Source organism: Neohortaea acidophila (genome assembly GCF_010093505.1).
Source record: "Neohortaea acidophila strain CBS 113389 unplaced genomic scaffold BDY17scaffold_9, whole genome shotgun sequence".
NCBI classification, from domain to species: domain Eukaryota; kingdom Fungi; phylum Ascomycota; class Dothideomycetes; order Mycosphaerellales; family Teratosphaeriaceae; genus Neohortaea; species Neohortaea acidophila.
Genome location: NW_022985518.1, coordinates 58,651 through 83,549, shown reverse-complemented (window position 1 = coordinate 83,549; position 24,899 = coordinate 58,651). Strand labels below are relative to the sequence as shown.

Here is a 24,899-nt window from a genome sequence, read left to right as displayed (position 1 = left end):
TCTGATTGGCTAGCTAAGCGAAATCTGCTCCGGGCCTCGGCGGGTAAACTCTAATTCGTTGCTGCCATCATTGACTCTCGATTCTGAGGAAAGACATCGCTGTTCCGACCACACCACAACCGCCACCACCTCTCCTCCACCCCCTCCAATACCTCACACCCTCTCAATACCTGCCGCCCGGCACGCTTCAGCTTCAGGATGATGTCCTCCAAGCTGCTGCGGCGGTCTGCCGGTAGACTCGCCCCCTCCTCCCAGCTCCGCAGCTTCTCCCGCACCACTCCCGCGCAGAAGATAATCACCAACGCCCCGTTGCGAGCGAAGGAGGCCAGTCCGTTTATCAGCAACAAATATCCCGTCATTGATCGTAAGCATCCCCTTGCCGCCCCCTCCCATTCCGGTCGCCCTACTAACCCGCGGCAGACGAGTACGATGCCCTTGTTGTCGGAGCAGGAGGCTCAGGTCTACGAGCAGCTTTCGGGCTGGCAGAAGCTGGCTTCAACACCGCGTGTATCTCCAAGCTCTTTCCCACGCGATCACACACCGTTGCCGCGCAGGGAGGCATCAATGCCGCGCTCGGAAACATGCACAAGGATGACTGGCGATGGCACATGTACGACACGGTCAAGGGCTCGGATTGGCTGGGTGACCAGGATGCCATCCACTACATGACCCGCGAGGCGCCGCAATCCGTCTACGAGCTCGAAAACTACGGTTGTCCCTTCTCGCGAACCGAAGATGGCAAGATCTACCAGCGCGCGTTCGGTGGACAGTCGCAGGACTACGGCAAGGGCGGACAGGCTTATCGATGCTGTGCCGCCGCCGACCGCACCGGACACGCGCTTCTCCACACCCTCTACGGCCAATCGCTGCGACACAACACCAACTACTTCATCGAGTTCTTCGCCATCGACTTGATCATGGAAGACGGCGAGTGCAAGGGTGTCATTGCGTACAATCAAGAAGACGGCACGCTCCATCGCTTCCGCGCGCACAACACCGTCCTTGCCACTGGTGGCTACGGCCGTGCCTACTTCTCTTGCACTTCCGCCCACACTTGTACCGGTGATGGAATGGCCATGGTCGCCCGTGCAGGCCTCCCGAACCAGGACTTGGAGTTTGTGCAGTTCCACCCGACTGGAATCTACGGTGCCGGCTGTCTCATTACCGAGGGATCCCGTGGTGAAGGTGGATACCTCCTCAACAGCGAGGGTGAGCGGTTCATGGAGCGATACGCTCCGACTGCCAAGGATCTCGCCTCCCGTGACGTCGTCAGCCGAAGCATGACGCTAGAGATTCGCGAGGGCCGTGGTGTCGGTCCGGACAAGGATCACCTCTACCTGCAGCTCTCGCATCTGCCACCGGAGGTCCTTCACGAGCGCCTTCCGGGCATCAGTGAGACTGCCTCCATTTTCGCGGGCGTTGATGTTCGCAAGCAGCCCATTCCTGTCCTGCCCACCGTGCATTACAACATGGGTGGTATTCCCACCAAATACACCGGCGAGGTCCTCACCATCGATGAGTCGGGCAAGGACAAGGTCGTGCCAGGCCTGTTCGCTTGTGGTGAAGCCGCATGTGTGTCCGTCCATGGTGCGAATCGTCTCGGCGCCAACTCCCTCCTGGATCTTATTGTGTTTGGTCGTGCAGTCAGCCATACCATCCGCGACAGGTTCTCGCCAGGTCAAAAGCATCAAGAGATTCCGGCAGACTCTGGTGCGGAGGCTATCAGTGTGGTGGATCAGCTGCGTACTGCGGATGGTCCAAAGACCACGGCTGAGATTCGTTCTGCCATGCAACGCGTGATGCAAACCGACGTCTCCGTCTTCCGAACACAGGAGTCTCTCGATGCCGGTGTCAAGGGGTAAGTCATCACCATTGTACTTCTGAGAGACCAAACTAACATAATTCCACAGCATCCACGAAGTCGACCAGCAATTCAGCCAGGTCGGCACCAAAGACCGCAGTATGATCTGGAACAGCGACCTTGTCGAGACCCTCGAGCTTCGCAATCTTCTCACCTGCGCCGTGCAGACCGCCGAATCCGCCGCGAACCGCAAGGAGTCCCGTGGTGCACATGCCCGCGAGGACTACCCCGACCGCAACGACGAGGAATGGATGAAGCACAGTCTTACGTGGCAGAAGAAGCCGCAGGGTAAGGTGGACATTGGCTATCGTGCGGTGGTTGCGACCACGCTGGATGAGGAGGAGTGCCATGCCATTCCGCCGTTCAAGAGAACTTATTAGAGATCGTCGTGAAGGGTGGAGAGGGAGCAACAGTTGTACATATTAGCGCGATTCCGTTGCGTATTCTAGATTCGATGCTGAACGCTTTTGTCATAACTTCTTTCTGGCTCACATGTCTTGCAGTCTAGTTTGGACTGCGAAACGTCTTGGAGGCCCATGCCGCAAGCTCTTCGAACCCCTCCACCGCGCAAAGTGCTTGAGAATGCTCGTTCGTGCTCGACTTGGTGCGTGGCAAGTCGTTCACCGTCACCTTTCTCGCCTCAATATCAACCAGCCTGGCGATATAGGCGTTGAGAGACGAGTCGGGAGTGTGGATGTAGCAGCCTACATCGGCACGAGCCAAGCAGCCAATATCGGTGCTGCTGTCGCCAACATATACCAGGATAGTGTCTGCGGCATTGGGATGGCCGGTCTTCCACTCCGCCAGCAGTTCTCCCATCGCGTCCAGCTTATCCCGAGCACTGGAGATTGTCACCGGCCTGCCATCTTCGTCGTACTTTCGCGGTGGAGCGAGGATCTCATTGCACTTGATCCTCTCCGCCATTGCCTCTTTTCCATCCATTGGTATGAGTCCAGCCTCGATCAGAGCACCAAGGATGAATCGCTTGCTCCAGCTCACGCTTACAACTCCCCACGCATTCCGTCCCGCGCTCGCCACTTGCAAGAGTTGTCGTAAAGCCTCTAGATCCCGAATGCCCACTTCACCGTCTCGAATGGCCTCCCTCCCGCATCTCAGCATGAAGTCATTCCTCTTCGCCTCGTCCCTTTCATACTCCTGCATCCCACCACCCAGAATCCCCTCTCGAACCCTCGCAAAACTCGCCCTCTCCACACCCACGACTTCCGAAACAAAGTCCACCACCGCATCAACACTTCCGCAGTCCTCTAGCTTTCGAGCTTGCGCAGCTTTCCAGGTTTGATGGTCCTGCATGTACCGGTCTGTGTAGTACTTCATTGACTTGGTCGTTGCGCCGCAATTTTGAGCTTCGGAGAGCAGGCGAGAGCCGATGATGGGGGTTGTGTCAGACGTGGTGATTGTGCCGTCGAAGTCGAGGATTAGATGCAGTCTTTGGGAGTGAGTGCTGGTTGCCATTGCGATGGAGGTAATGTTCCTTTTTGCCAGCGAGACGGGTATTTTGAATTGAAGGCAGTGCATGGATGCTTGTTATCCCATGTTCGCTGTAGGGGTGTCGATGGATGGAGTCTTCATTCTAGGAACAGCCAATCTGTGAGGCTCAAACGCCATGTACGATTACTGTTGACTGCTGTCACTGACAGAAAGAAGATAATGCATCGTTCAGACTCGAGATACCTGCGGGTGCACCTCGGTCGTAGTCTGCAATATGATCGGTGAAGAAGTGTCGGGGGGTTAGGGTTGGGTTGAGCGGCGATGACTTCACTCTTCCCACTTCAATTGCCTTCACCTCATCCATCCTTCATGTGTCCTCGATCATCATGCTCGGCCTTCGCTCTCACGGACACCAATATATGTATGCACGTAGTGGAAGCTGCGAGGTAGGTTCATACGTTCCAATTGCTCTTCCTCCACTTCCTCACCGTCCACTCCTTCCTCCTGCCCTACCAGCTGAAGCAGTCACCCCCGCGACCGGTATCGTGAGCATGGCATCAAAAGAGAAATCGGAGTTGTCTTCACTCATTCACAGACCTCCATCTCACTCCATATCTTTCATACACTCGCTCCCGTATGATCATGACTGCACCCGACCAACTTACTCATTTTACCAACTTCTCCGGCCGCGACTTTGACGAATACGTGCTTGACCTTCCGCAGAACTCGACGGGATGCCAGCAGCCCGGCGTGCTACCTGTGCCCTTGGCAATGAACGATACCTGCTATCCCGGATGGCTGTGTTTGTCTATCTCATGGCCGATCTCCTATGAAGAGTGCGCTGAATGATCTGCTGCCAGGCCTAAACTCCGATGACGACCATCCTCCCCAGTATTGCCCGCCGACTCCGGAATGTCAAGCCAAACGAATGACAGAGATGGTCTGCGCGGAGCCGCAAGGCTTCTACGAGCCCAAGATCTGCGACAATGGCCATTACTGCCCGGAGGGAGGTAAAAAACAGATCGCTTGCCCGAAAGGCACATTCTGTCCCACTGGCTCTGTCGCCCCGCTCAATTGTTCCACTGGAGCAGTCTGCCCCGAGCAAAGCCACAAGCAAATATTCGTGATTCCCGTTGCTATCGTGTGTGCGCTTGACGTCTTGCTACTCGCCGCTGTTGGTGCTTCATACGTCATCCGCCGCTACCAATACAAACGCTACCGCCGCAAATACCGCTGGTTCAATCAGTTCGATGGAGCGATGGATGACTTTTCTCCATATGCAAGGCTGTTTGGGAGGAAGCTTGCACAGCAAACCCCACCGGCAGCTGAGACGTGCACCCCCTCTGATTCAGATGCAGCCTCCATCGAGACCGGGTCTGGAGGTCGGCGGGCTTTGTCTCGGGTGGACAACATGGACGGACATGTAAACCACGCCATTGACGATGGGATTGAAGAAGATTCCGACTCTTCTCCGGAGATACGCCTATTCCTCCAGTCAATGGCTCGTGCAATCGACACCTCATCTACTGGCCTTGCTTTCGATTTTGAAAACTTGACCTTCAAGACGAAGAAAGGCCAAACGATACTGGACCACGTCTCTGGCTCTATCCCGAAAGGAAGCTGCTGGGGAATCATTGGAGGCAGCGGTGCCGGGAAGACGACTCTGGTCAACACCCTCATGGGGAAGCAGCGTGCGACAAGCGGGACTATCAAGATCAACGGTTCGCGAAAGTGCGTTTCGCGATACAGGAAACTCATCGGCTACGTTCCGCAAGACGAAATTGTCTTCCCCGAACTCACCGTTCGTGAAAACATCTTGCACTCCGCTCGCTGCAGATTGCCGAGTCGCTGGACTGATACAGCCATCCAGGAGCACGTGGACAGCTTGATCGCCTGTCTCCAGCTTACACATGTTCAGCACAAGCGAGTGGGTGATGAGAGGAAACCAGTCATCAGCGGTGGCCAGCGCAAACGAGTCAACATCGGAATGGAGCTTGTCGCCGCTCCAATGGCAATCTTTCTCGACGAGCCCACGAGCGGGCTAGACGCCTCAAGCGCATTGGGCGTAATGCGCCTCCTCCGAGCAATCTCTAGACTGGGCGTCACGATTGTTGCCATTGTTCACCAGCCGAGAGAAACGATCTTCAATGCCTTCGATCACCTCCTGGTCCTTGCTGAAGGCCACTCAGTGTACTCTGGTCCAACCGAGAATGTACACGAGTACTTCGTGGCTTTGGGTTTTGCATTCGCATCGGAAGGAAATCCTGCTGATATTGTCATGGACATCACCACTGGTCCCGGGGCGCAGCGTTATGTCGGCGCCATGAGGAGAAGCGTGGGTGCAGATATGCATCGAAGAGCAGATGCTGTTAGTGCGATGAGGCCTCATAACCTCACACTGCCTCTTGCCTTGTCTGCCGACCAAGAAGCATCCCTCACCAGAACGATCAAAGCCCGCGGAGCCTCCTGGCCAGTCCAAGTCTACTACTGCCTCTGCCGCGCCACGGTCCAGCAAGTCCGCAATTCCACCTCCCTCTGCTTCGAGATCGGCGTGGCCGGCCTTGCGGGAATCCTCATGGGCCTCTCCGCCTACACTGCCGGTGGACACCTCTTTCAAGGCATCTATCAGGGCAGCTTCGCCCAGCTGAGCTCAGCAGTCGATTACGACAGTACGCCACAGCTCGGTCTCCTCGGCGGCATGGCCATCGGACTTGCTGCCTCCGCTCCAGGCTTCTGGGTGTTCGGTGAAGAGAAGCTGATGTACTGGCGTGAAAGTGCCGCCGGCCACTCACCGTCTGCATACTACACGGGCAAACTGCTGAGCACCTTTCCTCGCATCACACTCAGCGCCCTCCACTTCACCATCTTCCTCTACCTCCTCGCCGCACCGCTCATGCCCTTCATGCGCATGTTTGTGGCAAACTTGTTCTACTTTTGGTGCGTGTACGGGCTCGCATCGGTCGTCAGCATGCTCGTGAAGCGCGAGAACGGGCCGCTAATTGCCGTGCTTGCATCACTCATCATTGGAGTTCTGGGTGGCGTTGCTCCGCCATTGAAGACCGTGATGAAGTGGCATATGGGCTGGTTTTGGAGGATGAGTCCTGGCGTGTGGTTTACGGAGGCCTACTTTACGGAGAACTTGATGCCGATGGCGTATTTGTACCAGCTGCATCTTGCTGAGGCGGCGACGGGGTTCACGCTTGGACAGTACTCTCTGGATGTTGGGTGAGTTCTTCCGTGTTATCATTGAACTTGTGAGGCTGAGCTGATCTTTTCTCTCGCAGCATGCTCTTCGCCATCGGCCTTGTCTATCGCGTTCTTGCGTTTCCTCTCATGTTGCTGATGCACCGTGACAAACAACGGTGAGTGGGCTTCTTCGACGCATGGCAAGGTATATGCGCTAATCAGATTCGCTACTCTGCAGGGCTGGCAACAGGGTGGCGTCAGCTCGCTCCCTCTCACGACGCCTTTCAGTCATCACCCGGATCGACATCGAAGTGGGAGTTTGGCCGCTGCGGCCGAGGAAGGCGGGATGAGTCTCGATTGTATCATTGGCCATGCTCGACTGGGGGAGTCTTGGACGGATCCTAAGAGACCTAGGTACCTATCTGTACGACTCTCAGACATCACTTGCCCTTTGACTAGCCCCAAGTTCTACACCATGGCCCCCTTTCCTTCCAATTCGTTCCAGCGAGAGGATACCGCCCGTCACCATGGCCGCAACAATCAAAGCTCCCACCAAGAAGTCGAAAATGACACGGAGTGCCAGGCTGCCTCGCAACGGATTGAGAGCAGGAATCATGTAGTCGAATGTCGCGACGCACTGGTAGACCATTCGGCTTCCGAGCAAGGTCAGGGAGAAGGCAATGGGCCAGGTGAAGGCGCGACACGAGTCTCCTCTCACGTACCATGCGAGTGCAGCAAAGACCACGCAGAGCAACACCCATGATGCTAGGAGGATGAGGATGCCAGCTCGCCATAGCGCCACGCCGCTGGAGTTGGAGAAGTTGGACTGTGTCAAAGTATTCGAAGCACCAACGGCGTAGATGGCGATCGCGCCACCGACGAGCACGTGGTACAGCAGGAGGATGATGAGGGCCCACTTGCGCTCTCTCTCGTTCTTGACCCGGCCGGCGATCTTTGTCCATTCATGCACAATGCCCGCGATGCCGAGTAAGAGCGGGGAGAGCGCTACGCTCGACACGATCAAGGCTGTCGTGGGTGGGGTGCCGTTTGGACCTGCGTGGACGATCATGCCCGTTGAGATCAACTGAAGCGAGACGAAGATGAGGAGGTAGATCCAGCCTGTGATTCCGACGCTGCGGTGCCGCCAGAGGCAGTAGGCGAGGGGGACAACGGTGGGGCTGTAGAAGATGAGCTCGGTGAGAGCCAGGTCCCAGTCCGCAGAGGGCATGGTGGATGTTGGTGTATGTGAACGTGGAGGATACGAATCTGCGGAGGAAGCAGGTGTAGGGATGCTGTAAGCTTGTGATGGAAGAATGGACAGACAGACCTGGATTGGAAGCATGGATCAATGCCTCTTTATAGCATTTCCACAAGAGAAGCGTATCTGCTTCAAGACATCATTTGTTCAGCCCCGAGGACGATCCCACCAGCTAAGGCGGTGCACATGGAGTCTAAGAAAACATTGCCATCCATGGATGCTGCGCATTGCAGCCTGATCGCGGTGAAATGCGAATCCGAGTCCGAGGAGGCTGGAGATGCTTCGCTCGGTCTCGCCAGACGCTCCTGCTGCCGAATCCGAATCCGAAGTCTCCGAGCTTGCGCACACCACACCCTGCTATCGCTATATCGTGGGGAAATCGTGAGCTAGCAAGCTATGTGGTTCGTAAAAGACCTACTACACTCACTCATTAGTAGCATGACCTCGGGAAAGGAGGGGAGAGGGCGATGAGGAATGTAGCGTGTTTTGGCCCGGGAATTTAGGGCGCGGTTTGCCGAACTGTACTCCCACTTCACCGCATTTGGTTTGATTCTTCGTGTTGCTCTAGTTATACATAGCACACCAAGCCGTCAGACCTCATTCCTCTATACTGTTCCATTCTATACCGGATTGCTTACAGATGAAGATGCGCCGCTCACTGCCGGAATTCAAGGCACCAAGCTCAAAGACTTTATCCAGTCATGCGACTGGTCGAATGTGCTCTAGGCATGTATTGAACTGTGGCCCCGATCTCTGCAAGGCCATCACATCATGCTACAGTTTCCGTTATTGATCATCTGGGTCACGCCGGCCACCATAGCAGTCCCGATCGCCTGCCCAATTGCTCCCTCCGCCCCTTCGACAATCCCCTCCCTCACCCGGTGTTTTGATCTCGGAGCTGGCGATGGTGCCGTCGGACTTGTCCGCGATTTGGCTCTCTCAGTCGCCATCCATCCTTGATATGCACGCCTGGACTGCGCATTCTCCATGGCAACTCGCATGTTCAATTCATCGATTTCTTGCTGGCTGCGTCGACGCTCTTCTTCATATTGTTCGGGCCGAGTGGCCATTTGGCGTTTCAGCTCCTCAATCTGCTCCGATGCCTTCTTGGCTTCGTCTTGGCTCTGCTGCTTTGCGAGTTCCAGGTTGTGTAGCGCATGCTGTTGCTCCAGGTCCGTTTGTTCCAGCAGCTTCTGCATGGAACACCTTGAGATCCTCGCTTCCCTGCACGATTTCCCCCAGCTTCTGCTCAAAACGCCATTGCTGCGCGGTAGCTTCTTTGCTCGCCCGTCGATCGTTCTCCACTATCGCACCATCCATCTCCTCTTGCGCTTCTTTCAGACGTTTCGCGAACAGCTCTCGCTGCTTGATGAGCTCCTTCTCCAGCTCCTGGCCAGCCGACGTCTCGTTGACACACCCGGCTTCAACGACACCTTCCTCGACGACGCTGCGATTCTTTCGGAGCTTGCGAGCTTCTTGCAGACCACTTACCAAGCCAAGATCAAGCTGACGGCGATTCTCTATCTCCAAACTTTGACCTTTGCACCGAGTGTTTCCAGAGCCTTCTGACATTTTGACACAGACTGCTGTTCCTGCAGGGAGGACAATCACGACATTTATGTTGAATGCGTGATTCGAGGAAAGACGTGCCTCGAAGCTCAGCACACTTTGCAGCTCTTCCGGATGTGAAGCGAAGGAAGTATGTTAGAAGTAGGTAGCGCCATAGATCTGCATCGTGCATGATGGCAAATTATGGTGCCTACTTCGCACACTGCCCTTCCCAGATGTCGTTGGACTACAGCGCCTCGCGGCGTGTGGTGCCTTCCTCAAACAGAAGTAACGACCGGTCGCTCCTTCCTCATTTTCTTGAGACTGAGGTGAATTTTCCAAACTTGGAAGGTACATAGGGTCATAAGCCGAAGAGAAAAGAGGATCCCGTCCGCTCTCCTGTACCATACCTCTGGAGCGTGCTTCACCTCCTCGAAGGCCGCGTCTCTCCTGCAGAAAGTTCATCGGTCGCGGAGGATGGGAGCATAGACTGGAACACATTCAAAGGCACATGGAGAGAGCAGAGAAATGCCAAGGCACGCTTCACGAATACAAGATGCTGATCCAGGAACGCAGGTATAGTACCATGGCCGGCGAGGAAGAAATAAATGTCAAGTCTGTCTACGCAAGGAATTGAGCGCAACCGTGCTCTCACGCACCCCATGGATTCTTCGACCTTTCAATCGCGGCTTCGGTGGCCTTGTCAATGTCCTCTGTCGGCAAGTCAAGAGCACTATTGATCGTGCCTCTGTTGCGCTCGAAATCGCCCACCCCGTCGGGGTAGAACACACGAGTGTACATCATCTTGACGAAACCTATGTGGTCTCCTGTCTTCATCTGCTCAGCCCCAGCCTGGTATCTCTCCGTGGACTTCTCCTTGGTAATGGTCCAGTCCTTCTTCTGGGTCCCGGTGACCCGCATAGCCGACTCCAGCATGTCGTTCTGACTCACAGTGAAGGAGTTGACGTAGACATGCTTGTTGCGGAAGTCTTCCAAGCAGGTACTCGTGCTGTTGTCACTCTTGACGGGCAGGCTAAGAAGTGTAGCTACAGCACGACCGACCTAACGCAGGAGTCAACCTTGATATCACGGGTGAAGAAGTCTCGGAGAAATGTCACCTGTGGCCATGTCGATATCGAAATCTTGACGTCGCCATCGTCGAAGAGTGTGACTGCCTTATTCTTGAAGTCGAACCCAAAAGCTAGTGGGATCGCCAGGCTCCTGAAGGGGGGCTTGTTTCAACGGGCGACCGCTGGTACCTCGAGAAAACAAACAAACTCACCACTCATACCAGAAGCCCGTGGTTACGGCAATGTAGGAACTCTTCCCCAAGTCGGCAATGTACTTACGGGTGGCACCTTTTGCTTGGAAGCCGGCCACATCCCGAACGAGCGCCTCACTTGCGGTATCAGGGGACCATTCGTTCGGCAAGATCCAGGGGACGCCAGCCTCGCCCGCTGCGTTAATGAGACTGGTCTGCGCATCCCCAGCGACGCGATTCATGGTGATGACCAACGCGTCTTGGCCTTTGAGAGCTTCCACAAGTGTCTCCGTCTTGCTGTAGTCGACCTTTTTGACCTGGACGCCCTGTGGCAGCTGGCTCTTGCTGTCGACACGGGTGATTGCGGTGACGGTGTGTCTGCCGGTCTTGAGCAGTGCTTCGGTCATGAACTTTCCGCTATTACCGCCGGCCTATGAGGGATAGTTGCGTTAGCTACATCGACTGATCAAGCGGAACAGACACGTACACCGACGATGGCAACCTTGGAGATGTAGTTCGCATTGGCCATGGCGAGTTAGTGACACAAACGAAAGATCTAATGGTCCGGATGAGAAATATCAAGAGGCAATCCACTCTCATGCTCTTGAGCTCGAAGACAATATGTACATCTTTCGCTTGTCGTTGATAGCTACCCAGCACGAGCAACCTTACGGCGTTAGGGTTTACAACCATACGATAACCCCGACACATTTCCACATATGACGCGCGTGGCACTTCATCAGCAAGTGACGCGCTGAGACATCCTCCCATTTCCGACTCGTCCTCTTGGCCATTGGTGTCTTCGCACAATTCGATGGATTAGGACCGTCATGTATCTGGTAAGGTTTGCCGGGCAGACCCATTACCGCCCGGGCCGCGCGGAAGCCAACCATTCCTCGTACACTTAACTCCGGCATCTATCATCAGCGTGGATCAAGTTGCGATGATTGGCGGCAGTTCCCTGAAAGTGGAGTCTGGAGTATTGCCGGCAAGGCTGGTGGAGCGGGAGGCAAGGCAAGCCAGGCAGGCGGCGGGACGAGCGTGCACGAGTAGGGTAGGCTCTTCGTTATCGACATTGAAAGCGTGAAGAGACAAGATTGAAGAGACGACATCGGTGCAGCGGATGATAGTCATTGATTGTTCGCTTCAAGCCCAAGCCACTCCCAGGACACTCGCGAGTTTGTTCGCGGGGGAATCACGTACTCCGGACACGTCTTGGGGTGCAGGAGAGATTAATACGCAGTGAGAGCATTACAACCTCCGTCCATGTGACAGATCAAGCCACGACAGGGATCATGGATTGAACAAGGTCCGCTACGAGGCGAGGCTACCAAGTCCAGGCCGATCGCTGGTCGGGCCGCGCGGGAGCTAACCACATGTCGTACATCTCCTCTCGGATCCGCCGGACGGCACAGCGTCAGTCTTGGTTTTGGCCGCGGTGGCGCGAAAGATCCTGTTCAGAAGGACACAGACAGAGCACGTGGGTGCAAATTGTAGGAACAAGATGCAGAGGGCGAAGTGTAATTGTGGTGAGAATACGGTGATGAGAATACGGTTATCTCCGCGGCATCTGCACGACGGTAGTCCCTTCAGCATCAATCCAGCTCAAGCCAAGCTTCTTAACCTGACTGTTGCTTGCGACGTATAGCAAAAGGAAGACGTGCTTTACGATCTCGCCCCAGCAGAAGACCTTGATGATTCCGATGGATCCGCCCTTCTCGGCGTTGGCCAGTCCTTCATCTTCACGAGTGCACCAAACACCCCAGCCAAGACTGCCTCGATGGATAGTCCGTTCGAGGAATTGCCAAAAGTCAATCTGGGCGGATAGTTGCCAAGAAGAGCAATCGACGAGCCAGTAGCCGCGTTCGAGCGGACGGATCGCTCGAGTCACGGAGACAGGTGCATACTTGTGGCCAATCGTCGGGCTGTCCGCGAGAGATTGGAGGGCTTCAGTAACGTGAGAGGTGAAGCGTTCTCGACCAGTTCCTGGTTCCGGAGGCATGACACTCGTCGACAGCGATGCCAGCGTATCGTGAAGATCATGTCTGCTGTATTTCAAGCCGACTTGTTGGGGTGGTGATGGCTCACGCTGCTTGTCGATCTGGTCGATCGTTGTACTCCGAGCGATATCTTCATCATCGGGTGCCCGCTGCTCATGTGAACTTCCCATCTCAGGAGGTACTTCATCTCGTTCCCCGTCCTGGTTCGGGCGATATTCAGCTTGATTATCGGCTTCTTTACGCTTAGCTCGCGAGCTCTGGGACGTCATGTCGCTGAGAGAATACGTTGTCGGCAGTTCCGAAGTGGTCTCATCCGCATCAAGGTCTTGAGAAAGAGCCGCATGACCGGCAGGCACTCGGCTTTCCGTACTTCGCATTGCCTGGTCGCCGATATGAGCCAATCCTAGTTGTCCATCTTCGAGCAGTGGAACGTAGAGCGCTGTTGGTCGCTTCAAGGGATCAAGATGCAGCTCGGCCAGGTCAAGCTTTCGCTTCTTGCTCGAACGGGATAGCTCCGTTGACTTAGGTGACGAACACGGGCCATGATCTGTAATCGGCCTCTTGCCAGGTGGGCTGCCGATTAGGTCAAGTAACGAGGATGTGACCAGCTGGCTATCTAATTCTTGATATGCCAGCTGGGTATCATCGACGAAGGTGGTGTCGCCGGTCGGCGCATAAGCGAGGTGCGCATCTATCTGAGAGCCCCGAGTTCTATCAGAACTCACTTCCACCACCTCCCGCGATGATTGACGAGGCGCCGCTTGGAGTTCCAGATACCCATGAAGCTGGGCTCGATATCTTTCATCCTCGCCGCGAGCAGATGGAGCGCCGGCGTGGGCCAGCAGTTGGATCTTGCGGATCATTGAGAGATGTGAGTTGTTGCCACGTCATGTTCATTACTGCGGCTGTGCTGGAGAACGATATTTCCGTTCAGACGATGTCGCATGCAAGACCGCATGGCGTGGTGATGTTCACTTGCTGCTTCCGGCCGCCCCACTTCCCCACAACTTCGCGTTCCCACCAAAATGTGAAATCTTGGCGCGGAAATCTCGAAAATTATGTGCTCTGCACAAACACAGCGACTCCTTCACTCCACCCCCCCAAAGACCATCAACATGGCGCCCTCCCTCCTCGACATCATCGATACCCTCCCCAAGGACACATGGGGTCCGCCAACCACCACCGCGACGACCCTCAACGGCGTCCCTTACGCGCCCTTCTCCAAAGGCGACAAGCTGGGCCGCATGGCGGACTGGACCGCGGAAGGCAAAGAGCGTGAACGTGGCGGCCGTCAACAATACCAACAGCGGTACAGAGACCAGATCTACGGTGGCGGTGGACCCGGCGGATTGCAGACTGTCTTCAACATCGAGGGGCAGAATGAAGAAAGCACCTTCTCCCTCGTCGACCGAAGCCAGACGAACACAAGAGGTGGCCGAGGTTTCAGCTCCCGTGGCTCCGCCATCTTTCGCGGTCGTGGTGGGCAGCGAGGAGCGCCGATGCAGCGCGGTGGCCGAGGCACTTACCAGAGAGTCGGGCAAAGAGGTGGTCAGCAAGGTTACGATTCTCGTGGTGGTCGTGGAGGACGTGGCGGTAGGAGATTCGGCTGGAAGGACTACGACAAGCCTCAGCGCAACCGAGAGGCCTCTGTTCAACCCAAGGATACCTGGCGAATGCTCGAGGAGATTGACTTTAATCGCTTGTCCAAGCTCAACCTCGACACTGGCGCGGGCGAAGATCTGGATGACTATGGCTTCCTGTATTACTACGACCGCTCCTACGACAAGCAGCCCGGTACGGCGACGTCCATACGCAAGCTCCACGTGCTCCAGCGCGCGGCCTACGATGTCAGCACCTCCTCCGACCCCGTAATCCAAGACCTTGCCGAGCGAGACGAGGCCACCATCTTCGCCACCGACAACATTCTCTCCATGCTCATGTGCGCGCCACGAAGTGTCTACAGCTGGGACATTATCATTCAAAAGCAAGGCGGCAAGATCTTCCTCGACAAGCGCGAAGGCTCATCTGTCGATGCCGTTACGGTCAACGAGAACGCTGCCGATGCTCCTCTGGAGGTCAGCGAAGGCAACAAGGACACCATCAACAGCCCCGGTGCACTGCGTGAAGAAGCAACAGTCATCAACAACCTCTTCCCTCTACAAGCAGTCCTTGAAAGCGAGACGAGCCGGCATGACATGAGCAACGAACACCCCTTCTACAACGCCGCCGAGGAGGCCGATCCGCCCGCTTCCAAAGCCTACAAATACCGCCGCTTCGACCTCTCCGTCGAAGCCGATCCCGAACCGCTGCATCTTGTTGTCCGAACAGAGTTGGACGCCGTGGTCAAAAACAACATCAGCGGCGAAGATCAGTTCCTCGTCATCAAGGCTCTCAATGAATTTGACAGCAAGGCACAAGGAGCGGGCGGCGCTCTGGACTGGCGAAGCAAACTGGCCAGCCAGCGTGGTGCGGTGGTCGCGACGGAAATGAAGAACAATTCCTGCAAACTCGCCCGCTGGACCGTGCAAGCCATTCTCGCCAAGGCCGATTTGATGAAGTTGGGGTAAGACAAGCAGCTCTTCACATTTGATACCATAAGCTAACACCGCATTCAGTTTCATCTCTCGTGCCGGCCCGAAGAACAACCTCGACCACGTCGTCCTCGGCGTGCTCGGCTACAAGCCGCGCGAATTCGCCGCGCAGATGAATCTCAACCTCAACAACGGCTGGGCCATTGTGCGCACGTTTGTCGACATTGTCATGAAGGAGAATGCGGGCGATGCCAAGTACGTGCTGGTCAAGGATCCCAACAAGCCTACCATCCGTCTGTACCAGGTGCCCAAGGATACGTTTGAGGAGGACGAGGGTGACGACAGGGCGGCGCTTGGCATGGACAAGGTGGAGGAGGATGGGGCGGAGGAGTAGGCCTAGCTGCTGCATTTCACTACACAGCGTGTCTCCATTGCATCAAACGGACCCGTTCTGCTTCTCCTTGATCGTCCTCTTCGACACTGCACTCACCAGCAAGACAAGTAAGCAACTTCGATTGCTCCTTCCCTCCTCAAAACTTTGTCTGCACCGCATCGTCACAGTCACACAGCTCGTCCTCCAGCCACTCTGGCAAACCATTCGGGTATGCAGCCGCCAACGCCTCCCTCTTCCTACGATAGCGTGCAGCAGCGAGGGAGATCCTGGCCTCTGCCTTCACTCGCAAATCCTTGATGTTTGCTCGTCCTGCCGGGGGAGGCTTCTTGAGGTATTTGCAAGCCTCCTCATAGCTGTCCCGAGCCTCCAGCACTTGCTCGTGCAATTCGTCCAAGCCTTCATCCATCGACATTGCCGTATTCTTTGCCGGATCCGCGGGGTTATGACCGCGAGCTAGCTCGACTTTCTTCACATCATCCGATCTCGTATGAATCATCGGCACGCTCATGTCCGTCTTGGACAACAGTGGAAAAGCGAGAGCGTCTTCATGCATCAATTCACCCCCAGACGTACACTTCGCCAGAGCATCACGTTGCATGTTGTAAGTCTCGGTCGCGTATTCCAGACTGCGGACTCCATCTCGGCTCCACCTCTCAGCGACACGAGCCCTGACTTTTTCGCGGTCCCACCAGGCTTGTTGAAGCACCATGCGGGCGGCTCGTCTCCTCTTCTTGGCTGTTGACCTGGAGATTTCCTCGCCGTTGGATGAGGGCTGGATGGGTCCTGAAGCGTGAACTTGCTCGTCTCCAGCCTGGGGATCTTCGAGTGCTGGCTCGGATAGCACCTCTGACGATTTGAGCTCAGCGCTTTTGTCATGGCCGTCGGTCGTGATGGCGTCGGTGCAGATTGGCTGTGGAGCTTTAACGCTCTGCTCCTCATCCGGAAGTCTTGTCTGGGAGTGAATTGCGTGGAGGGGACCGACATTTCCAGTCCCGAAGTTGAATCGGGCAAATGAATCTTTGGTCAAGTTCGGTGCCAGATACGATGCTTGGAGGGTTGGAAAAGGATTGCAGATGAGTTGGTCAAACGCACTCGGAGACGTTGTTGGGCGAACGCCTTCGAGACCGGGCGGCGGCTGAATGACATTTTCGGTCCAATTACCGCCTTGAACTTGAGTGTTGTTAGCTGTGATCTCTGTCAAGAGTTGGGTGGCAGTCTTAGGGGCATCTAGCATGGAAGCTGGTACAAAAGGCGAGCATGCTGCGGATACAGGCTCTCCGAAAAATCTCCAATGCTGGGCCGAACTGGTTCCGGACATGTTTGGAAGGCCGATATGAGACTCCTGCTGGAACGGAGAGTATTGCAATCCAGGAAATTGGCTGGCCGGATCACGTTGGTGTCCGAGAAAGTTGACCCCGGAACCGTTTGTAGGAAAAAAGCTGAGCGGGCGAGGTGTGTTCAGTATGGCTGGATCTGCATGAATTGACTTTGCGAGGTCGCCCAGAGGTGTCGTGTTGATTGTCTGGGACACGGGACTGTTTTCTTTTCCATGATGCAAGGCCAGAGTTGTGGATGGAGCGAAGAAGGCAGGCGCTTTCGCGTTCAGTGCCGATGCTGGCCGCGCGATCGCAGGTAGCAGCTGAACAGGCTCAGGTTGAAAGGCTGTGGTGAAATCTAAGCCCTCCAAATCGGAATGGTAGTAGCCAGCTGTGGAAGGCTCAGGTTCGGGCTTTGGCACTGCGGCTGCCGCGTTCATCACGGTATCCGGCCTTGAAATCGACGTCAGTCTCATGATCCTTACAATGGCGTGACTTGTGAACTTACTTCTTCTGCAATTGCATGGCCTGCTTCTTGAGAGCTTCAACCGCTTGACACAGCATTGCTGCGGTGCTTTGTGACGTCTTGGCGGTCAAAGCTGGTCTCGAATGGTGGAGCGTAGCATCAACGTGAGCAGTGGACGCTGTATCCGGATTTCCCGATGCACTGGAATGCTCGCCTCCTTGAGCACGGCTCGTGCTTGAAGTCGAATCTGCGATTGACGGCGTTTTGACCATCAAGCTCAGGCTGGCGGTAGGTGCTGAGTCGGTTGATCGTTCGATGCCTGCAATAACATCCTGCGCGTGGCGTATTTTCGCAGTGACTGGGAACTTTCGCACTCTGTTAAAGCGCTTCATTTGCTCAATGAGCGCCCGGTTTCTTGAAGCCCCGTCGGATGAACCGGTGGAAGCAGTAGAGGATTGGTTTTGGTGCGGGCGGCCATGGTGGTCATCTTCAATGACTTCAACTTCCGCGAGGCTGGGCTCCTGATCCGCATAGGCAACTCGAGTCTCTCCTTTGCAAAGGTTTGAAGAAGACTTTGAAGAGCGCGAAATGGAGGGAGAATTCTGGCCCCAAGGACTCTTTGAGCATGGTTCTTTGCTGTCTCTCCGTTGGGTATGGGTAGATGGCGTGGCCTGGAGACTGTTCTTGACTTGGAGGGCCTCGCAGCTGAAAGCTCCGTCCGCGTGGTCGGGATGGCTTTGAGTCCACTTAAAACGAGGTGCTGGCCCAGGAGCAGATCCATGAGTGATGCCGAGCTTCTCTTGTTCAACTGCTTCAACGTCTTGCTCTGCTTTGGTCGCCCCTTTTTTGCGGAGATGGGGAGGTACGAAGCCTGGCGGAAGGGCCTTTGGACGTGCCGGAGCGCTGGCAGTTTGCTGGATGGTTGAGTTCGGAGTGTGCCGTGACAGCGTCTGGGTGGGCTGGCGCATTGAAGATGGCCCGTTCCTGCGAGCCTGACTCTTGCGGGAGCTCTGGCCTCGAGTTGCCTCATGTGCAAAACTTGCAGCCTCCTAATAGCCGTGTTAGCGTCGGGCTCTGTGACAATGCAGCACGGTGTTGGCCTACCTCAAGCTGTGCTGCCGTGAAACTGAAAGTGAGTGCGCTGGTATTCGTGGGAGGCAAGAAATCCTGGTGTGTAGCTGGAGTGCGAGTGGTGTTCGGCGGGGATGTTGGAGCAGAGTCTTCGCTGTGGACGCCTTGAGATCCGAACGGACTGGAATGCAGATTGGCCGACGACGTGACGAGACTGCTCTCTTCTACATCGGTTGAAGAGGCGGTGTGAGCGTCCGGCGTGGCGCTGGAAGAGTTGGCACGAGGCGTAGCATCTTCGGCATTGGATCGTCGTCCGCGGCTGTCAGCATCTTTCGCGCCCACGGACTCACTCTGAGTTTGCGGATGATGACGCAGTAGCTGCTCAATCCTATTTGTTAACACCTTTGCTGTGGTGTGACTCGGATGTGTACGCCGATGTTCCTCCTCAGACAAGTCCAATCCTCCTCGTGATTCCATCGAGGGTAGGGCAGTAGGGGGGGTTGTAACGATGGTCTCACTCACCTGATCTGGAGCATGCAGCGCTTGTTCGGTCGGAGGGCGATCATCATGCGTTGTATAGCAATGGCGAAGGAAGGTGGATAGGAGCAGCAGCAGCTTGGTCTGCAGCCAGAAAAGGCAGATCCACTGGATCAGCAGAACGAAGGCGGCAGCGCAGGCGGCGAAGGTGAGGACAAGTAGCGAGATCTTGGTCAGACTTCGGAGGAGAAAGGCGCCGATGTGAAGCTGCTCATGATCAGTGGGATGCGAGAATTTAGTCTGCCGTGTGGTAACTCACCGCCTGTTGTGCTTCTTCTGGCAGACGCTCATACACCTCGCTCGGGGTCTGCCCAGTGTCATCCTCAGCGAAGGCGGAGGAGTCCATCGTGTATGGCCCTTGTTGCTGAGCTTCGGCTCGAGACGTGCAGGTGTGGGAGGAAGCAAGCGATGAAAGAATGGGTGAGTGAAGGCGTGTGTCTGGATGAGTGAGGTGAAGTTGATGTGAATGTGAAAACAAAGTGCGTGGATCGATGAGTGAGGAGTGGAATGGTGTGGAAGCAAAGACAGTGAGAGGGTTGAAGTTTGATGACGGTCGGTGCCACTCAACACGCGGAAGGCACGAAAGATGGGAAGGAGCGATGTACATTAGGCAACATGACCAATCCGGCAATACACACCAATATGAACATTGAATCTCGCGCGCGTATACACTCATTCTTCCCACTTCCGCGGCGCTGTGACCTTGGGCAGTCAGTGCCAAACAGGCGCGCAACTCTCGGGATCGCAAAAGAGGCAAGAGAGAGACGTGCAGAACGATTGCAGTTCGATTCTGGACGTGATTGAAGCTCTCACACAGCCTGCGGTTGCTGAATAAAGGGCTTCAAGAAATCTGGATCGTTGTCGAGCTCTTCCTTCAGCTGTGGTCAAAGAGTCAGTTCGCTGTCGATTCACACAAAGTGAAGAATAACTCACAATGTCCAACCCCCCGATCAATTCACCCTGCACGTAGATCTGAGGAAAGGTAGGCCAGTCGGAGAACTTCTTCAATCCCTGTCGGACATCGTCGTCGGCGAGGATGTTGAAGAAGCCGTACTTGATCTTGCGCTGGCGGAGGATGCTGACCGTCTGCCGACTGAAACCACACTGCGGAGCAGAAGGAGTGCCCTTCATGAACAGCATGACATCTGCTGCTTTGACGAGCTGCGCGAGGCGTTCATCCAGATTCTCCTCCTCTTCCGCCGCCGCTCCATGAGTCGTGCCGTTTGTGTCGGCTGCAGTGTCTTCTGCCGCCGGTCGAGTGACTTTCTGCGCCGGAGGCAAAGACGCCTTATTCCCACCCGTCGACGATCCCGCATGCTTCTCCACCGCGCCGCGCACCTTCGCCGCATCTGTGCCGGTGACCGCATCCACCACTTTCCCATCGCGTTGAAGCACCACCAGCGGCACTTGCGTGACGTCGTAGGTCTCGCTGACCTCGCTCAACTCTTCCGCATCGAGGCTGAAGAAGGCTATCCGCGGCGGGTTGGTGATTTCGTAGGTGGAGGCAAGCGTGGTCAGGATGGTGTTCATTTGCTTGCACGGCTCAGCCCAAGGGGCGTGGAAGTAGATGACGGCCAGACATGTGGGCGGGAGAGCGGCGGTTTGGCTGTTGAAGTCGTCTTCGCTGGTGACGGGGATGAGGCTGCACGCAGCCATGGTGACGGAGGCTGAGGGGTATCTGATGGATTGCTTCTCGTTCGGCAGTCGTAGAGGGTTTTAACTTGCGACGTGGGAGTTGAAGTGGAAGATGGCCGAGTCTGAAATGTTTTGTAATCGAAGGCGCAAGCTTTCTGCCGCGGCGGTGATGAAATGCGCTGCACGAAATGCGACATCGGGTAAGGTATCGATAGCGGCCGGATTTGGCTAGACTTCAATCAATTTGCGCCCGCGGAAGTGATTCCGCCAAGATTTCGAGCTTCGTCTGAAATTTTGTTGCGGCAGCACATCAACATTCCCATTCGCACCACCTCCACACCAGTCGTCCACCATGGACCCCAAACCCCTCGCGTTGCGAGAAGTCAAACCGAAGAATGCGCGGACCAAGCGCTACCTCGACAACAAGGCGCCGCAAAGCGTGGAGAACCCGCGAACCACCCTCTTCCTCCGCTACACCACCAGCTCCGAAGTTGTGAATCTCGTGCTCAAAGACTTGAACGCCCTCAAGCGACCGCTCGCCGTCAAATTCAGCAAGAAGAACAATATCCACCCGTTTGAAGATGCCTCGTCCTTTGAGTTTCTCTCCGACAAGAATGATGCTAGCATGATTGTGTTTGGGAGCCACAGCAAGAAGCGGCCGAATTGTCTGACGTTCGTCCGGCTATTCGACTACAAGGTGTTGGATATGGTGGAAATGATGATTGATGCGGACAGCATGAGGACCATTCAACAATTCAAGACGGCAACCAAGCCTGCCGTGGGATTGAAGCCCTTGCTCTCCTTCTCCGGCTCGGCCTTTGAAAGTCCCACGTCCAACGCCTACACGATGATCAAGAGCATGTTCACCGATCTCTTCAAGGGTCCGGATGTGGACAATATTGATGTGGAGGGTTTGCAGTACATGATTCACTTTTCTGTTGATGAAGAGGAAGGCGAGGTGAAGCCAAGTGTGCATATGCGATGCTTCCTGTTGAAGACGAAGAAGAGCGGGACGAACTTGCCGAGAGTGGAAGTCGAGGAAATGGGACCGCGGATCGACTTTCGAGTGGGGAGAACACGAGAGCCGGATCCGGAGATGTGGAAGGCGAGCATGCGGAAACCGAAGTCTCTGGAGGTATGTCTTACTCCGTCCGTATGCCTGACCTATACAAAGCTGATCATCTTGCAGGCCAAACCGAAGAAGAACGTCGAAACCGACATCATCGGTGACAAGGTCGGAAGAATCCATCTTGGGAAGCAAGATCTGGGCCAACTGCAGACGAGGAAGATGAAAGGTCTGAAGAGGAGTCGTGATGTTGCGGACGATGAAGGGCGGGTGATGGAGGATGAGATTGAACCCGCCACAACCGAGAAACGGGCAAAGGTCAAGGCATGATTGTCGTTTCAGTTTTCTACGCGTTTGAGCGAGGCGTCCAGGCAGGCAAGCAGCTTGAGATATGCATTACAAGTCTATGTCTATGTGGTCTTCTTCATTCATTCGTCCGGTCATCCTCTTCTGTCGGGTCCAGCTCCTCCTCCGGAGCAGTCCAACCTGTCCCAGCTTGCGCGATAATCATAACACCGGCCAATATAGCGCCAGCAATGAACAACGTCTTCAACGCTTGCTCATACCCATGTATGGCAACTTCTCGATCCACCCCACCCAGATTCTCAACCAAGTCCGGCGAGCCAAGTAGCCTCCGCACGAGATCCTCTCTGTGCCGCAGTCCGCGCTCCTCAAACCCGTCCTCAAGAGAGGTGTAGAGTGTTCGAACAAACAGCCCGCCGCCTATCGCGGATCCGAAAGATCCGGCAAATCCTCTGAACGTAGCGACGAGCGAGCTCGCCACGTAATGCGTGCTTGAAGGGGTGAGGTGCAGCACGTGAGCGAGACTGTAGTTGACTGCTGCTCCGGTGACAGCCCCACAGAAAAAGACAACGATGACGAATAACCAGGCTGAGCTGTGTTCGGTCACCAAGAAGGCAAGGCTGACGAGCGACAACGGAAACAATGCGTATACAATGGTAGTTGGCAGCCAGAACGATCCGGGGCGTTTGATGTGCAGGCCTCCGACTAGAAGGCCGCCAACGGCGAAGCCAGCATTGGTGGGAATGAGAATCGCGCCGGCTGTTGCAGGAGTCCATTGACGTACGGCGAGGGCGAAGGTGGGCGTGTAGAAGAGAACGCACCAGCGCGCCATCATGTATCCGACAGTCGCCAAGCAGGTCAAGAGGAGGCCACGAGATCGGAGCAAGGCAATTGGGATGATGGGGTCATATGCCAGATAGACCTCGTTGAGGATGAACGTGACGAGCACGAGTATCGAAAGTCCAATCGGAAAGAGCGGAACTTTGCGGGGCGAAGAGAGGGCGTACAGCACGAGGGATATCGCTGCTGTTAGCGTGATAGCGCCGAGGTAATCGATCCGAGCAAGACGTTGCAGGGTGCTCTGATCAGAAGCACCCTTCTTGCCAGCCGTGAAGTCGTGGGGTATGGCGAGGAAGAGGACGGATCCGGCGGTCAGTGCGATGGGCGCCTGCATCCAGAACAACGCTCTCCATCCTACCGGGCGAAGTAGTGCACCTGCAGCTACAGCGCCCACAGCAACTCCAATCGTGTACCCGGAATTCAGAAGACCAATGGCGAGTCCTCTCCGTTTCGACCCCGTCAGCTCAAGAACGATGATGATGCTGATGGTGAAGATGCCACTAGCACCGACTCCAGTAATGCACCTCCCCACAATGAAGACCTCGAAGCCTTCGGCGGCACTGCTCACCAGACACCCAGCGGCAAGGATAAGCGTAGAGGCAAAGATGCAGTTTCGCGGACCGAAGAGTGACGCGAGTTTCCCGTTCAGCGGAGACAGAGCACTCATGGCAATGAGATAAGCGGATGTGAACCAGGTGGCTTTCTCAAACGCATCCAGATCGCCGGCGACTTTGGAGCTGGTCGTGGTGAGCATGCTGATGTTGGTCGCTTGGAGGAATACCAAGAACCCCAAGGAGATGGTGCAGAGAATGCCTCTGATGAGACCAATGGATTGATTTGCGGCGACATGTCCATCCGCTTGGGGTGGAGGCTTTGATGGTTTGCCATCTAATGGAGTTTTCGATGAACGCTCGGGTGTCACTGCGGCCTCTGAAAGCAGAGGCGTGCGTTCCGATGACGTTGATTCGGCGCCATGATCCGGATGAGGTGCTCGAGACATACAAATCGGTGATATGATGGAGCAGTATGCAGAAAGCCAGGTGATGCGCGAAGGTCGCCGGCCGATTCTCGATGACAAAGGAACAAGCGTAGAGGCCAAGAGCCGCTATTGAGATCAAGACTAACCGTCGACGGAATCTTGCACGCGCGCAACAGATGGAGTGTATTCGTGATGATGCCTATCGGCACGGATGAGACAGGAATGTCCACGAAAGTTTGTCAGCAGGGGACAGCTCACGTGACATGGAACCGATGTCGGGCACCGCACGTGACCTGTCTAGGCACCCGCCGATCTGGGGGGTTGTTTCGTTCCACCAAAGCAGTCTGTGCCTGTCTTTTGGTTGATTAATGATATTCCGTGCTTCCGATACCTTACCCAAATTCTGGTCTGGACCCATTGCCGGGACTGTGGAAATTGGATCTTCAACGGGCAACGGCTCACAAATTGAAGAGCGATCACCAGGCTCCGATGCGGGGCGGCTAAGACGGAGGAATAGTGAGGTGACATCCCCGATGCGCGAAACCGTCATCCCAAATCCTTCCGTCCTCATCAAGTTTTCAGAGTATTGGAAGAAGTCCCGATGCGGCAATGTTCATGTTGTGCGGTCGACGGAGGAGCAAAGGCTCTTAATACCTAAGGAGTCGCGTGGCAAGTCCATGAATGGTCCGCGCGATCGTCTTGACGGCTTACGGCAGATGCGATGTGCTGAAATATCGTCGCTTGTGCTGACCAGACCTGGGGACAACGGCGACGGGAGTGAGATTTCCTCGAGATTCACCAAGAGATCGTCAAAACCCTAACGGCTGAGCCAGGTGCCTGGGCAATCATATGCGGGAATGTATTGGGCTGGTCGAACTCTCGATACTTCCAGCTCTGGCGCGCCGCCGATATTGGCTGTGGACCCTGTGGATGACAACACCATCGACTGGTTTTGTGCTTCGACGGCCGCCAGCCCTAGCTCATGAGCCCCGGTCGGCCGCTGCTTACCGCACGTGTGTGCTACTAGAGCAACATTTCCCCTGCATGACCATGTCCAATGCGGCATCTCGGTGCAACCTTGGCAGCCGCAGGACAATCTGGTCTACCCAGCCATTGAAGTCGCGCAAGGCCCGCAAGGTGTATAAGTAGAGCTCGTCTCGTCTCGTCTCGTTCCCTCCCTTCGCCCGTTGTCCCTCTT

General features: G+C 55.6%; 12 protein-coding genes across 12 annotated transcripts; 5 read left to right on the top strand and 7 right to left on the bottom strand.

Moving 5' to 3' along the window:
* BDY17DRAFT_191725 (succinate dehydrogenase flavo protein subunit) lies at positions 1-2,303 on the top strand. The gene is made up of 3 exons (XM_033730013.1): positions 1-364; positions 421-1,858; positions 1,911-2,303. Exons 1-3 carry the CDS (start codon positions 199-201, stop codon positions 2,239-2,241), a joined length of 1,935 nt encoding a protein of 644 aa, XP_033586957.1. The 5' UTR covers positions 1-198; the 3' UTR covers positions 2,242-2,303.
* A 62-nt stretch (positions 2,304-2,365) lies between these two features.
* BDY17DRAFT_326294 (uncharacterized protein) lies at positions 2,366-3,334 on the bottom strand (the record flags this gene model as incomplete). Its single annotated transcript, XM_033737493.1, has 1 exon — positions 2,366-3,334. The coding sequence occupies one exon, from the start codon at positions 3,332-3,334 to the stop codon at positions 2,366-2,368; it is 969 nt and encodes a 322-aa protein (XP_033586956.1).
* Positions 3,335-3,952: 618 nt separating this feature from the next.
* On the top strand, positions 3,953-6,759 carry BDY17DRAFT_336481 (uncharacterized protein; the record flags this gene model as incomplete). Its single annotated transcript, XM_033737941.1, has 3 exons — positions 3,953-4,112; positions 4,171-6,535; positions 6,595-6,759. 3 exons carry the CDS (start codon positions 3,953-3,955, stop codon positions 6,674-6,676), a joined length of 2,607 nt encoding a protein of 868 aa, XP_033586955.1. The 3' UTR covers positions 6,677-6,759.
* Positions 6,760-6,929: 170 nt separating this feature from the next.
* Positions 6,930-7,724, bottom strand: BDY17DRAFT_326292 (uncharacterized protein; the record flags this gene model as incomplete). Its single annotated transcript, XM_033737492.1, has 1 exon — positions 6,930-7,724. One exon carries the CDS (start codon positions 7,722-7,724, stop codon positions 6,930-6,932), a length of 795 nt encoding a protein of 264 aa, XP_033586954.1.
* Positions 7,725-8,840: 1,116 nt separating this feature from the next.
* BDY17DRAFT_326291 (uncharacterized protein) lies at positions 8,841-9,326 on the bottom strand (the record flags this gene model as incomplete). The annotated part of the gene is made up of 1 exon (XM_033737491.1): positions 8,841-9,326. The coding sequence occupies one exon, from the start codon at positions 9,324-9,326 to the stop codon at positions 8,841-8,843; it is 486 nt and encodes a 161-aa protein (XP_033586953.1).
* Positions 9,327-9,953: 627 nt separating this feature from the next.
* BDY17DRAFT_326290 (uncharacterized protein) lies at positions 9,954-11,092 on the bottom strand (the record flags this gene model as incomplete). Its single annotated transcript, XM_033737490.1, has 4 exons — positions 9,954-10,364; positions 10,421-10,523; positions 10,585-10,994; positions 11,051-11,092. 4 exons carry the CDS (start codon positions 11,090-11,092, stop codon positions 9,954-9,956), a joined length of 966 nt encoding a protein of 321 aa, XP_033586952.1.
* A 915-nt stretch (positions 11,093-12,007) lies between these two features.
* Positions 12,008-13,582, bottom strand: BDY17DRAFT_301650 (uncharacterized protein). The gene has a single exon (XM_033734280.1). The coding sequence runs from the start codon at positions 13,424-13,426 to the stop codon at positions 12,119-12,121; it is 1,308 nt and encodes a 435-aa protein (XP_033586951.1). The 5' UTR covers positions 13,427-13,582; the 3' UTR covers positions 12,008-12,118.
* A 96-nt stretch (positions 13,583-13,678) lies between these two features.
* BDY17DRAFT_326288 (eukaryotic translation initiation factor 3 subunit D) lies at positions 13,679-15,488 on the top strand (the record flags this gene model as incomplete). The annotated part of the gene is made up of 2 exons (XM_033737489.1): positions 13,679-15,126; positions 15,179-15,488. The coding sequence occupies 2 exons, from the start codon at positions 13,679-13,681 to the stop codon at positions 15,486-15,488; spliced, it is 1,758 nt and encodes a 585-aa protein (XP_033586950.1).
* Positions 15,489-19,412: 3,924 nt separating this feature from the next.
* On the bottom strand, positions 19,413-20,684 carry BDY17DRAFT_301647 (thioredoxin-like protein). The gene is made up of 2 exons (XM_033734279.1): positions 19,812-20,684; positions 19,413-19,756 (listed from the first exon to the last, which is right to left on the bottom strand). Exons 1-2 carry the CDS (start codon positions 20,532-20,534, stop codon positions 19,688-19,690), a joined length of 792 nt encoding a protein of 263 aa, XP_033586949.1. The 5' UTR covers positions 20,535-20,684; the 3' UTR covers positions 19,413-19,687.
* Positions 20,685-20,821: 137 nt separating this feature from the next.
* BDY17DRAFT_301644 (Brix domain-containing protein) lies at positions 20,822-21,988 on the top strand. Its single transcript, XM_033734278.1, has 2 exons — positions 20,822-21,648; positions 21,703-21,988. The coding sequence occupies exons 1-2, from the start codon at positions 20,866-20,868 to the stop codon at positions 21,907-21,909; spliced, it is 990 nt and encodes a 329-aa protein (XP_033586948.1). The 5' UTR covers positions 20,822-20,865; the 3' UTR covers positions 21,910-21,988.
* A 1-nt stretch (position 21,989) lies between these two features.
* BDY17DRAFT_355274 (MFS multidrug transporter-like protein) lies at positions 21,990-24,063 on the bottom strand. Its single transcript, XM_033738265.1, has 2 exons — positions 23,960-24,063; positions 21,990-23,900 (listed from the first exon to the last, which is right to left on the bottom strand). The coding sequence occupies exon 2, from the start codon at positions 23,720-23,722 to the stop codon at positions 22,004-22,006; it is 1,719 nt and encodes a 572-aa protein (XP_033586947.1). The 5' UTR covers positions 23,723-23,900; positions 23,960-24,063; the 3' UTR covers positions 21,990-22,003.
* Positions 24,064-24,890, top strand: BDY17DRAFT_301642 (uncharacterized protein). Its single transcript, XM_033734277.1, has 2 exons — positions 24,064-24,478; positions 24,535-24,890. The coding sequence occupies exons 1-2, from the start codon at positions 24,070-24,072 to the stop codon at positions 24,633-24,635; spliced, it is 510 nt and encodes a 169-aa protein (XP_033586946.1). The 5' UTR covers positions 24,064-24,069; the 3' UTR covers positions 24,636-24,890.
* Positions 24,891-24,899: the final 9 nt, after the last annotated feature.